A 13,989-nucleotide genomic window follows, 5' to 3' on the forward strand; every position below is an offset into this window, starting at 1 on the left:
TACAGAGCTGTCCATGAAATAAAAGATAAAAGTTCACAAAATAGTAGTATATGTGGGGGAAGGAGGCTGAGTGTGGGGAGCCTTGCTTTAAAAACAAAGTTGTGTTGAAAAATTCATTCCAAAAGTTGGGTTTCATAGACAGAAGCCTGTGCCTACAGGATGCTAATCATATTCACAACCAACGATTAATTTTTGCAATGATTTTATTTGGTTCCTGATATATATCTTACTTTAAGGAACAAAGGCAGGAATATTTACTTACCAACCCAGGTCCACCTACAGCATCGGTTACCATTGATTTGATATCATTATCTACATCACTCGATGGCCTAATGGCTTCTGCAAAATGAGACAAATGCAGAGGAGATTATTTTCCCCCCAGTAAATCTGCAAAAATGACATGCAGCATGCTGCTTACTGTTCAAAGTATGCAAAATGCTATATAAGATGATATGTTGCAAACTGGAGTCATGCCACATGACAAACATAATTACAGAGCTGGGTTTTTATTGCCAATCAATACTAATTTAAATTTTAAAGAGATGTTTCTTACTCTGGAGAACTAAGTTAACCACCTGGAAAGAGCTGTTGAATTCAAATATTTCAGGGTCTTCACATTGTAAGAACATTGTGCCCATTACACAGTAACAGGTCTGGGCTTGCCACTGAAGGTACATTTGGCTCTAAGCACCAGTACATCCTAGCTCTTTGACAAGTGTGGTACGCTTGTACAATATATGTGTTTTTCAAACCCTTGTTTGCTGCATTCATATACATTTACATGTTTAGTATACACCTAAAAAACATAATGGGTAGGATCCAAGGTTGTACTAGTCGAGGGCAAGATGCTTCCACCTGACTTTCAGCAATTCTTCCCTCCCATTGCAGTTCACCATGCCACAGCTACGGACTTTTCACAGTGGCTGCAGTGGGGCGCAGCAAATCTCAATTTTTGCAAGTGGCCTTCCATGTGAAAAGTCCTTATAAAGTCACTGAGATACACTTGCATTTGTTCATAGGGCTGTAGCATGACAACCCCCCCCCCATAAAATATAATTACATCAACAATGAACCACTAGCTGAATGAGAGGAAGACACATAGGGGAGTTTTCAGATTTTCAGCAATGCCCCCTTGCTGCTGCAGTCCCCAGTGCCACATGTCAAGCTTTTCTGAAGAATCAAGTGGATTTTCTCAACAAGTCAGAGGGTACAGGGAAGGGCGAGGCAGGAAAGCTCCATTTTATTCATGCAATAGAAGTTAGGGTCGATGGAGAAAATTGGATGGTGTCCTCTTGCTACCCTCCTGTTAACTGCTTGTCTGCAGTGACATCAGCATCACTCCAGCAGTGCAGAGCTCGACCTTCCACTCTCTGAATATGCGAGCAGAAGTGTTACCAGTGGGATGCTCACTGACAGCAGAATGCTCTGAAATGGGGCTTGGGGAGTGGGGGGGAGGGCTGAACCAGCCCAGGATTCGTTCTGCTTACCCACTTTCTGCCCCAGTTGCCATGCGTAGCAGAGCTGTGTGTGAGGCAGGGGCCCTGCTACTCCACAAAGCGCCACTAGACTTGTAAGAGTTTGAATTGCTCCCTTATTAAACTTTTACCTTTGTTTCAGTCTTTGCCTAGCTGGCCACAAATTCCGTACTTTCTTCCCTCCTTCCCACCCCATGCTTTGTCACTGGATGGTGCAAGGCAGATGAAGAATGCGATTATCCAGTCATTTTACTGGAGCGGTGGCAGCCCAGAGGGCATCAGTGCTGCACAGCACAAGGAACTTATAAATTGGGCCCCTACTTCATGAAGAACAATTTTGACTGACCATCAGTAAACTGAAGCGTTCCAAGATCCATGGATAGTGACTTATCTTCCTGGAGTGCCATGGCAACCATCTGCTGAAGGTCGGTCACTTTTGGTTTAATTGCTGCCATCTCACGCTCCATACTAATATGACCTTTTTCATTTTCTACTTTCTTGGAGCCAATAGTTGAGATGTCATCCTCGGGACCTTTACATTCGGAGTCATCTCTCTCAAAGTTGACAACATACTGTGCCACGGTGCTGCTTGACCTTTGGTGTGGGAGGAAACCAGCGTATGACAAATGGTTTTATACATGCTGAGTACATATTTCACTGAAATTGATTTGGTAACAGAGGAGGACATGGAAGACCTGTTTATAATTAGGTGATTGATTTCATTGCCTAGCTTGCTAATTTAAGTTAGTAATGACAAGGAACAACTTCTATTAGTCTCCCAGCCTTCTCATTGGTTCGGATCCTGTCACAGTGCTTGTGCTGACTGGAATTGGTCAGGAGAGATTGCCACTGAGGCACTTAACAGAAGCTCTTGTAATATGACTCACGCTAGTCTTGCAACGGTCAACTTGGCTACATTACTGAAACACCTTTTCCAGGTCACCTGCACATTAAAATATCAGCAATGGGAAAGTACATTTAATCTACATGGAAACACTTAACTATACAATTAACTATACAAAATAAATTATATTAGATTTTTTTTTTCCTGTCAGGGCTGAGGCATGTAAGCATTTGCAAAAAGGGAAAACACCATGTGGAAGAGTGCATTCCATTAAACTCTCTTTTATCATAATAAATAAACATTGCTCACCTATATGGAAAACCAGACACCTTCGTAAACAGTATCTCCTAAAGAGAAATACTGCATTTCCCAAGCGTTCAAACAGCAATACTGTATTCTCCCAGCACACTGTGTTTTTCTAATTGCAATGCAGAATGGTGTACAAGGCATAAACAGCTGCTGAACAGCACCTATGATATAATTACCGATGAGTAAAAACTCCCACTCACTCCCATTCCCTGTGCTGTTTTGGGTAAAGTTTGTTTTTAAATATAGTTAAAAAATGTATTTAGAGCCTGGACACTCCCCCTTTGAACCTATGGAGAAGGACTGAAGGTCAGTGGAAGAGCATATTCTTTGCATACCAAAAGTTCCAGGTTCTGTTTGCATCATCTCCAAGTAAGGCTGGGAACGTCCCTTATGTGAAACCCTAGAGAGCAGATGCCAGTCAAAGTTTGCAATATTGAGCTAGGTGGCCCATGATCTGACTTTTTAGTAGAAGGCAGCTTCCTATGTCCCAGTGTTCCTAATTTCTCAAGTGCAGAAGCGTTCACATAACAGTTATAAATTACATAATAAATGTACTTATAAAGGCTAACGCTTCCAGTGCTAGAGCACTCATCTCCTATGATCTGTTGTTGTTAAATTCCAGCAAGTAGGTGAATTCCAGACAGCAAGGCAATTTCTCACATTCATTACATGTGGCAAGGATCTCATCCTTCTGTTCTAGACTGAAGGCAATGTGACTATAGCACTAACCGGATAAGTCCCTAGGAATAGTTGTTGCACAGTAAAACAGAAACATGAAGAATGGGGCACATTAATTAAAGTGCCAGGACACAAGTTCTGTTCAGTGCTGGGATTCACATAAAATAATAAGGCAGGGGGTGACACAGAGGCCTGGTTCACATGTCACATTAAACCATTGCTAAATAAACTATAGTTTAATGTGAACAAGCAGCGCGCTAGTGTTTGTTGGGGGGAGGGAAACAAACCATGAGACCATGTTTAGACAACATGACAAGTCAGACCATGGTTCATTTCTTGGCAGTGTGGCAGCAGCACAAGTGGGGAAGGAGTGAATTGCCTGCGACGTTAGCTCTTTCTTTCATATGATGTGCATACCAGGTCAATATGTCTTTCCTTCACCAGAGTAATCACAACCAGATCAAGAGCTGGTTTATACTAGGATAAGGGATTCCAGTGTAAGGGGTATGACTCCTTTTTCTTTTAAAAATTAAGGGTATCCAGGTCAAAAATATTGCAAGTGTCATCATGCAAGTGTTTCAATACCATTACAACAACCTCACAGGCAATTACATAGTACAAATGTTTAGGATCAGAACGCCACTTTTTTCAGTAAAAAAGGAACAAAAATTTCTCAACTATGCTTGCTTCATACTGTTCTGCAGTGGCAAACATCTGAAGGAAGAGGGAGATGCTGGCTTGTGCTTTGTATATGCCACTCCATGGCAAAACTTCTACAACAGCGAGGGGAAAAAACAGGCTTCAAAAATATTTCAGACTTGTATCATACACTGAAAATCAATAGTTACTTGGTAGGCACCTAAGGGGGTCTGAAAAATCTTCCCATTGGACAACTTCTTTTTGTGGGTCAGTGATAACTGACCTTCCAGCAGTACTTCAAAGATGCATAAAGGGAGCCTGGGAATCAGTTTGCGTTATAGCAAGTCATTTTCTAGGCTGGTGTATAAATGTGTTTATTTTACTCTATTCTTACTCTTGTTCTGTACTCCTATAGATTTATTGAAGACAATGTGAAGGTTACAAGAGCTCTGTGATAGGGTGATGACCCCACCAAGAAAAAAAGGAATCTGTTATTTTCAGCATAACATAAAATCAAAACATTTTCATTATCTGTTTTATACTGGAGAGGGAGGAACCTTTGCTGTTCACATCAGTCATAGTCTCCCTATACTGCATCATGGCTTCAGCTAAGGTGGCTGAATGCCGGGTAAGTCTTCACGTCTCTTCTAGATTCTGTATCTTAATACGAGGCTAATGATTCACATCAGCACCGCTACTATGAATCCCAGAGTATGCCATGTCACACTGTATGCTACATCTATATCTAATCTATATCTCTTTTTTAAAAAACCATGCAGGAAGGTTACCCATCTTTTCCCTTCCTCTGTCTTCAGTTCAGCACACAAAGACAGGACAGATTGGAGCATTTCAAAGGTAAAGAAAGGAAGAAAGAAAAATATTAAACTGTTAAAGCATATAAACATATAACTTGGTTAGCAGTATACGCTGCATCTTTCCTCTTTGTTGTTTCAAGGCAAGTGGACAGCCTCATCACCACTATTCAAATTCTTTACTTTACAAACAGGAAGGCTCCTCTTCTCTTTTCCTTCCTATAGCAAAAGAAGCTCTCCGCAAGTTGAATGCTCATCACATTTTTCTCCCCTCCCCTCCATTTCCCCTCCCCTCCCCAGGTCACCATTTACACTTCATTGGCTGCTAATAATCTGCACCTTTCCCTGTGGCAATGAAGAAGCTGGGATTGACTTTGGCTGTGGTCCAAATCCAGGCCTTGGCAACCTGACCTAATTCTTATTCTGACTATGCACACTTCTTGAGGCCATGTCCTGCCTTGGCATTTTGTAATACTGTCCTCTCTTTGTTTGTCTGAAAGGTTTCCTATGCCAAATAGGGAGCTCTTTAGCTGCCCCTGCATACACATGTGGCTCTACCAGAAGACTGTTTTAAACGCCAAGTGTAAGAGCTTTATGGATCATTTGGTGTACATGGAGCAGCAGCAATTATGTGCCACATCCTGTAAATATGATCCTGGCTTCTCTGTCATAATACCCCAAGCAGTCTGTCTTTCCTAGCAACTCATGTTGTGTCAGAAAAAGAAGACCAAGTCATAGGTGCCAGCTCTTAATTCTTCCACATAACTGAAGCATTCTTTCCTAACCACAGGCATCATGTACTTTTGGTATATATTCAAATAGGTTAAGGTTTCAGGAAATATTTGTAGAACCAGTTTGAGCCCCTGGGGCTCAGTTCACCATGACATCACAATTATTCTCTTGTAATCTAGCACCTCTGATTTACACTAAAATCTGTTCACTTATTCCAGCTTACAGCTTGTGCTAAACTCAGTGGCATCCTCTCTCAATTTTCTAAAATCCTTTTCTGTTTGAGTTTACACAAAATGCTAAGCAACAGCATGTCAATAAAACAGAAAATGAACGTCTGTCTTTGTCAACATTAAAAAGAAAATGACCTTTATGACATTTGCTTATCGTTCTTTTATGTTTTCTGAAAAGAAAAGCCATTGGATGTGTGGAAATGAAAGACATACAAAAACAGTCCAGAAACCTTAACAAACCACTTATTACTGCTCTAAAAAGAGAGAGCGAGCAAAGATGCTGCTGCTACAGATTATGATTTTCACTGAAGTGCTAAAACATCTGTATGCTTGAGAAGTTGCATCCGAAATATACTAGATATTGTTAGCCCTCTATTTCAGTATTAAATAATGCCTTGACCTAAAACTGTGACAGGACAAGAAAACCGTGGCCTTCCCTGACCCACAATAAGTACTGTTTGCTTCCAGTCTCCCTTACCTCATCAATCAAAACAACCCACAACTAGCTGCCATTTATTGTCATTATATGAAGAGAAAAACTGGGAAGGAAGAAAATGAAGAGAAGACAGAATTGTCCAGAAGCATTCTTCAACACATAAAAAGAGTCTAGAAGGATATTCTGGTAGCACAGGGATGCGGAACCTGTGGAACTTCCAAATGTTGGACTCCATGAGTCCCACCAGGACTCAACATCATCTAGAGGCCCACAGGTGGCTAAGAGCATAAGCTGGAAGTCTCCAGCTGAAATTTCACTGTAGTCATGAATTCACTAGGATAATTTTAAACAAAAGCTGAAAATATGAATGTATATAAATGGAGGTAACAACATGGGCTAGCTTCTTCCATTGCTTAGGCTTGAGTGAGCTGTTGGCATAGTGCTGATACTGCCCCATAACAGCCACACACCCTCAACTACTGTACACCACCACCACATGGATGTTTGCCATCCCTTGGAAGCCTGCCACCACTCAGATTTCAGTGCACTTCAAACAAATCTGTGATCATCAGACCATTCATGTGGAATGTTGAGAGTGTGAGTCACAAGCTTGTGCCCCTAGGAGCTTTCTTTTCCTGTGTATGAACTGGAGCATTGTATGTGTTCCCATGACCATTCTCCATTGTGCCTATGTAAAGTTTCCCCTCACAGTTGAGAACAGAAAGCCACTGTGTCTATCTGAGTGGGCCTAATAGTGTTAAAATTGCTGTCCTGCTCTTCCAGTCTACTTTTGTGTGGCTTTCAAGCTCAGTGACAGATGTGTGCTTCGTGAACAAGGCTTGCAATAGTGCAATTAATTTCATAATGAAAAGCAAATGAGAAATGTTGCATGATAACAAACAAAAGGAAGCTTCAGAAATAGCTAGTTTTCCCAGAAGAAATCAGAACTCTGCTCTTTCTTCAATAATCTGAAGGTCAGAAGCAGGGCCACCCAAAACATGAGCTATGCCACTCAGAGGGTGGATCAGGAGGGGTGGCAGACTGTGCACCTCCCCCAACTGGGTGGCCACCAGCCCACTGCTGCTCCTATGTGCTCCCTGCCTGGTCCTCCCACTGCTGGCAGCCCTCACCCCCTTCCACCTTCTCTGCTCAATGCTGACAGTAGTGGTGGCAGGTGCTTCATGTAGCACTCTGAGGAAGGAGTCCTTCCTTTAAAGTTTTTTGGGCACTTTAAGTAGGAATGGGCTGCCATGAAAGCAAAGCAGTGGCAAGACAGGGGCTCTCTAGGCAACCTGGTTCCCAATGTCTCGCTCTGAGAAAGGACCCCTTCCTCAAAGCAACACATGGAGCGCCTGCTGTCACCACTTTGTTGGCAGCTAGCAGGAAGGGCAAAGCAGCAGAGTGGAGGACAAAGAGTGGCAGCAGGAAGAGGAGGGGAGGAGAGGCAGCAGCGGAACAGGCAGTGGCAGGCTTTGCAGTCTGAGGCAGCACAAGTGGTCTGGTCAGAAGCCGTTTAGAAATACTTTGGTCTAACCCAGTTTCCCTGCTTGATTTCAAAAACAAAGATTTACTGATTCCTAAAAGATAAATAAATTATACAATTTAATAAAAAAACCCTCTATGATGTTTACATAAAAAATAATAAGACTACATAATCACATTAAATAAAATCCCTAAAAACCAAGTAAAAACAGAACAAAGCTATTCATCACAGAAAAAGCTGATTAGAAGATTCTCAAATAGTAACAACACACTTCCTACAATAAAAAGTGCCTTATTTGCCTCCCTACTGGTGAGAAGAGAATGCTTGCCCCTAACTAGAAAGTGAATAATATTGTCACTTACCTAAATCCTAACACACGGATTTCCTTGAATCCTGCAAGTTTCTCAAATATCTTTTGCATCTATTAAAAAGAGAGAGAGAAAAGTTAATTATATGTTCATTCTTCTGTCAAGGGAACTAACAGATGTTAACTAAATAAGCATTTACTCCCAGAAGGGCCTATTTGTAAAACAGAACTTTGGAATTCAGAAAGATCGTTGGGGAATTTGTTTCAGTTGCACGATTAGCGGAGACCTTAATTAAGTATTTTAACTTGGACATGCTGAAATATTGTTAGGATTAATGGACAAAGCCCTGTCTATGCCACAGCTTTTCTCACAGCGTCACCCTGTATATATTAATAGTAGCTGTGTTTGCAATAATTTTACAGAGGGCATTGTTTTGGGGTAGAAACATACTCAGTGTTCTGCCGGTTCCAGTGCATCTCCACCTCTCTCTTCTGAAACCAGGGGCATGCAACACTAGTCAAACCCTGGTCCTTTTCATTGTAAAACCTGGTGGGATCAGCTTGAGTGCTTTTTTAATTTTTTAAAGAGGTTTCACAACTGATAGGCAGATCAACTTGTTCCCCCTCCAGGTGTGGCTAATGAAAATGCTTTGATCTACTGATGTGTTTACAGCCTTGGTTTTCTAGGCCAGGATTCAATCCAGCATATGGGGAACATTAACATGGACTGATTTCCTGTCAGCTTGTGCAGAATATGTCATACCCCTAAGTGCCTCTTCAGTCACTTTATGGCTTTTGATGCATCCTTAACGATGTAAACGAGGTGGGGGATCACATGTATTTGCAAATGCATCATAGAGGCTCACTTTATTAGGGAGTCCAGTTTGGTGATGTTTGCTACCATGTTGCATGGGGTACCACATGACCTGAGCTTTCAAATCAGTCCAGGATGGCGGAAAACATTTTGCTTCCTGAGGCAAAGGAGAAGATGGAGTCCCCCTTCCACCTACAAAAGCTGACTGGACTGGCAGCGAAATCTTACTTCAACACTGGCGACATTAATGCTGATCACCACCACATGTGAGGGCAGAAGGCTAGCCTAGAGGATGCAGGGCAGGATACCTGGCACATGCAGTTTGGTCTTCCCAACACCTCACTACCCCCAAGAATCTGCTGCCTGAGGTAGCCGTTTCACTGCCTAGTAGCAGGGCCAGCCCTGAGATCAGTGGCAGTGTGTGCCTTCCTGGGACTCATTTATAATATTTGTGTCCCACCTCTCCCTGCAGTTCAGGAGGGGAAATTCTATAAAATAATTTAATCACAGGCTTGATGCAAAACATTTGATTCAGGTCATGAATCACCAACTTCCTACACCCACAAAACATCATTAGAAAAGACTGTCACCATATTACACAATAATCACTCCCAATATATCATTATTTAACAACAAGAAGGGCTCTTGTTCGGTGACAGAACATCTGCTTTGCATACAGAAGGTTCTGGGTTCAATCCCTGGCATCTCCAGGGGCAGAGCTGTAAACCAGGAAGAAAGAAGAGTCAGCCAGATGTTTTTTCCTAGGATTGCTAAATTGTGAACTAAGTGCTTGATGTTCACAATCATCTGCTCCGACGGGCTTGGAGAGACCCCGCAAGGAGTCACAACAAGCATCCATGCTTGGGAGGGGCTGGGGTTGGACCTCCTCCTCTTGCTGCTGCTGCTGGCCACCCAACTAGCTGGTGCAGACAGAGACACCGGTGAGGAAGTTTCGGAGGGGCCCCCCTCAGAGGCAGGTCCTCCTGGCCACGGGACCAGTTGTGACACCCTTCCCTGGCTCTCCCTGTCAGGTTCCTACCTGCTCGTGGCTACTGCCTGTCACTAAGCACCACCAGGGACTCCACCAGTCCGGACTGTCCTTTTTTATGGTTTCTCTCTCCGCTCTAGCACAGACCTCACCAGATCCCCCTGCTAGGCAGCACCACCAGTCACGTCCTATAACCAGTATTCCCAGAGACTCTGCCTGAGTCTCTCTCAATCAGGTTACCTCTGTGACTGCGTGCTTAAGCTGTCCCAATCCCTTTGATCTATATAGAATGCCTATAATTTTGGGTTGCTCTGGATACTTGTGGTGTTATATTCTTCCCTTCACCACTGCCACCAATTGTTACAGTTTCCCTTCAGCCTTGGTAAGTACCTTGCCCTCCCCTCTGGTCTGTATATTCCCCAGCCAAGGATCAGGCCTCCGGTAAACCAAAATAGTGTTTATTAAATATTAGAAATAACAAGATTACTTTATAAAGGCACATAAGCATATGGTTTCATCTATTCCTGTGATACTTGTCTTAGTATTAATCCGAACTCCACACTTTCCTCACATCCACCAACTCTCCACACAATCTCCTCTCAAAAACCCCACCAAACACCTCTCAAACAACCCACTAATGTCCACCCAGATTCAATTGTCATCCTTCCATTTATACTCTCAGCCATTCAAACACTCAGCCAATCATCCAGCATTCTACTGCTCATTTACTCCCCCCTCCTCTTTCACTCCACTTACCACATATCTTCTATACAAACAGTACTTACCATATATACATTAATACAGGAACATCACACCAGTCACTGAAGCTATGCAGACAAGGCAGAGTGGGCCTCTGATTTTCCCTATTGTGAGGGTCACATGCAGTCCCCCATCAACATCAACATGACAGCCACCCTTTTTAGCCCCCAGCTAAAGCCCATCCTGCTCTCTGATCACAACCTGCCTCCCAGAGAGATGCTCTGCCTTCAGAAAAATGGACACACAGGCCGGCTGAGGCTTGAGTCCTGGAGCCTCACAGCTGGCATGTGCTCCCACTGCCCCCCTGGGAGGAAGGAGAGGCAAGAGAAATGGCAGCAAGCCACACCAGGGGAGCGATAACCTTTTACCTGCTTTCGCCCTCCTCCATGGTCAACATAATTTCAGTTTTCTGATACTTTCATAGAACGGGGAGGGCAGCTTACAGGCTTCCCTTGGTGAATTCTGACTTTTATACTGTGTTTATGTATATGTTTATGTATATGGATATTGTTTATGTATTTTGCTTTTTAAATTCATTTGATATGTTTTTTTATTGTACCTTGTGTATTCTATTGTAAACTGCTTTGAGATCTTTTAGATAGTAAGCGGTCTATAAATGGAAACAACAACAATAAACTAAATTTATATTCTGCCCTTCCTCCCAGAAAGAGCCCAGGGTGGCAAACAAAACACTAAAAACACTTTGAAACAACTTAATAACAGACTTCAAAATATATTAGAACAAAACATCTTTAAAAACAGCTATTAAAAAAACAGGTTTAAAACATCTTAAAAAGCAATTCCAACACAGATGCAAACTTGGATAAGGTCTCTACTTAAAAGGTTTATTGAAAGAGGAAGGTATTCAGTAGGCATCAAAAAGATAACAGAGATGGTGCCTGTCTAATATTTAAAAGGAGGGAATTCCAAAGTGTCAGTGCCACAACACTAACGGTCCACTTCCTATGTTTTGTGGAACATACCTCCCAATAAGATGGTATCTGCAGGAGGCCCTCACCTGCAGAACACAGTGATAGGCATGTAAGGGGCAAGATGATCTTTCAGGTATATCTCAGAAATGATATAAGGTCATTTCCAATGGCTAGCTGACTGTATGTATGAAGAGGCTAGAAAATGGGATGCGGGAGATAACAGTTGAACCTTACACATGGATGATGCTCAGAGATAAAAGCTCACCAACATAAACCAACTAGCTTAATGGCTCTGTCATAAGTCCTAAGTGCAGCCGATCCATCTCAGCCCATTTGGCTCAGGGTGCTGCTCTTGCTGCCATTGTCTAAGCAGCCTTTGGGTGGGCCTATGCATAAGATGAACAAAAGAAACATTATTAAGCACTTTGTTTCAGTAGATCAGGCTGCGTATAAAGCTGTGCTGACAGTAATGTGGGTGGGGCAGGCAGCGATAATGATAGAGAATGGCTACACTGTGTTTCTGACTTCCCTCTCTCTAGCTAACCACAGCAGTGTTGACATCAAACTTTCGGGGAGGAACCTTGGGCAAGATGGCCTCAGTGCCCTCGCTTCCCGAGTAGGCCCAATTCCTTGCCACTGTTTCCACTGCCTGTCTCACCCTCTTCTTCTGGGCCAAATCTACACCACTGCCCAAGAGAGGGCAAGACAATAGTGGCTGCTGTTCCTTCTTGCTCCTGTTAGTACTTGTATGCTAGGTGAGGGCAAGTAAACTGGCAGTAACATTGAAGAAGAAGAGCAGGGTGACGGGTTCTGAGGATTAGCAGTGAGCTTCTTGCTGCACCGTGGGCCTCTGCAGGTGCTCAGCTATGCTATGCCAACCCCTGATGCTGGCTCTGTAGCAACACAAATCCAGAGCTTCACTTTTTTCTTATCCCACATGTAGCATCCTAGCTAGACATCTTGTCTGCCTGATCTTGAGATACCCACTCAATACTCAACACTTAAATGCCCCCATGGAATGTTCCGCACTCAGTGAAGACTTTTGTATTTCAGCAGGTATTTCAAGTAAGCTTTTATGGTGCCATTGTTAATTTTAACTGATTTTATCTTAACTGTATATTTTTGTATCCTTATTGAATACCACTTACTGACTATGGTGTTAAGTGGTATATAAACTGTTGAAACAAAGCAATACATTTATACACAGTGCTTATCCTTCTGTGCAAAATCAGGACTACTACAGGATCTGGAACTGCCTTCAAAACAGCAAAGGAGACCCAAATTACAGAAGACTTTTCTGGTATCAGTTTATGGCTTTTATTGATAGCCAATGTTGTACTGATATCCAAAGGATTCAATCATACTGAAGCAAATAACTTAAATATTTGCTACACTTTGTTTTCACATGGGAAGCTTACACTGATTATTGGCCAGTATGTATTATTTCAATTTATTAATGTATTATTTATTTTATACATTGTTTTTTATTGTCTCTTTGCCAATTCTTGGTTAATATCCCATTGTGTTAAACACGATGATGTATATAGTAAATATGCTCACCCTAATCTTTTTTTTTTTTTGCATTTATTTTTCACCACAGGACATAAATGAGCCTTCAGGATTATTTATTTATTTATTACATTTATACCCTGCCTTTCTTTTCATGATAGAAACCCAACGCAGCTTACATATGGTTCCCAGGCGGTCTCCCATCCAGGCACTGACCAGACCTGACCCTGCTTAGCTTCTGCAGGGAGCTGGCCTTATGTGCCTTCAGACCACAGCCTGGGACCGGCTTATTGACCTTCAGGAACAGACTACCAAATGGTAACTTGCCAGATGTGCATATAAGTACTTGAAACTCTGCCTGTCTATAGGCTGGATTGGATGATACCTCTTCCCTGACCTGGTCCATCACATGAGGGGAGCAAGCACGCTTCTCATCGGCCTGCCTCTCCTCCAATTTCCCCACACATCCTAATACAGCCTAAGTGTATATAATCCAACACACAGAGGTCAAAAACACTTCACCAATCCCCCAGAAAAAATCCAGTAATCAACTGGACAATTTTGACATAAGCACAGAGGTTGTACTTGGATGTTCTGTCCCCACATGGGCATGCAAGGATGACAGAGGTGGGGCGGATGCACACTTACTCCCCTTCTCACAGTGGGCTGGACCAGAGGAAAGGTAGCATCCTATCTGGCAAGCGGTCAGGACAGCTACCATTCTGTTCAACAGTCAAAATACATGCAAACCCCTGACCCCCTTATTCTTGGCATATGTACCACAATGGCAGTGTGTTCCCCTGTGCCATGCCATGAAATCTCAGAAGTAGTAGAAGTATTGCTACACACCTTGCCAAGAACAATCAGATGACAGATTTTGCATAAAAAACTATCAATTTTGCATAAAAAACTAGGGAACTGACAGCATTGTCATAGGATCACTCACTGCATTTTTAGAATTTCTTTCTGGAGGAAGCCAAGGAATCTATGCATAAAAGACAGACCTGTGAACAATTTCATTGATGAATACTTCATTTTGAGA

General features: G+C 42.6%; 1 protein-coding gene across 1 annotated transcript in view; it reads right to left on the reverse strand.

Annotated features, from left to right (window-relative positions):
• Positions 1–13,989, reverse strand: part of IMPG1 (interphotoreceptor matrix proteoglycan 1) — a 111,001-nt gene that overhangs the window by 57,804 nt on the left and 39,208 nt on the right. Inside the window, 4 exon segments of the mRNA XM_061626070.1 lie at positions 259–339; positions 1,822–2,069; positions 4,734–4,754; positions 8,001–8,059. Of these exon segments, the coding sequence (XP_061482054.1) occupies positions 259–339; positions 1,822–2,069; positions 4,734–4,754; positions 8,001–8,059 (409 nt within the window).

This window comes from Rhineura floridana, chromosome 4 (assembly GCF_030035675.1).
Source record: "Rhineura floridana isolate rRhiFlo1 chromosome 4, rRhiFlo1.hap2, whole genome shotgun sequence".
NCBI classification, from domain to species: domain Eukaryota; kingdom Metazoa; phylum Chordata; class Lepidosauria; order Squamata; family Rhineuridae; genus Rhineura; species Rhineura floridana.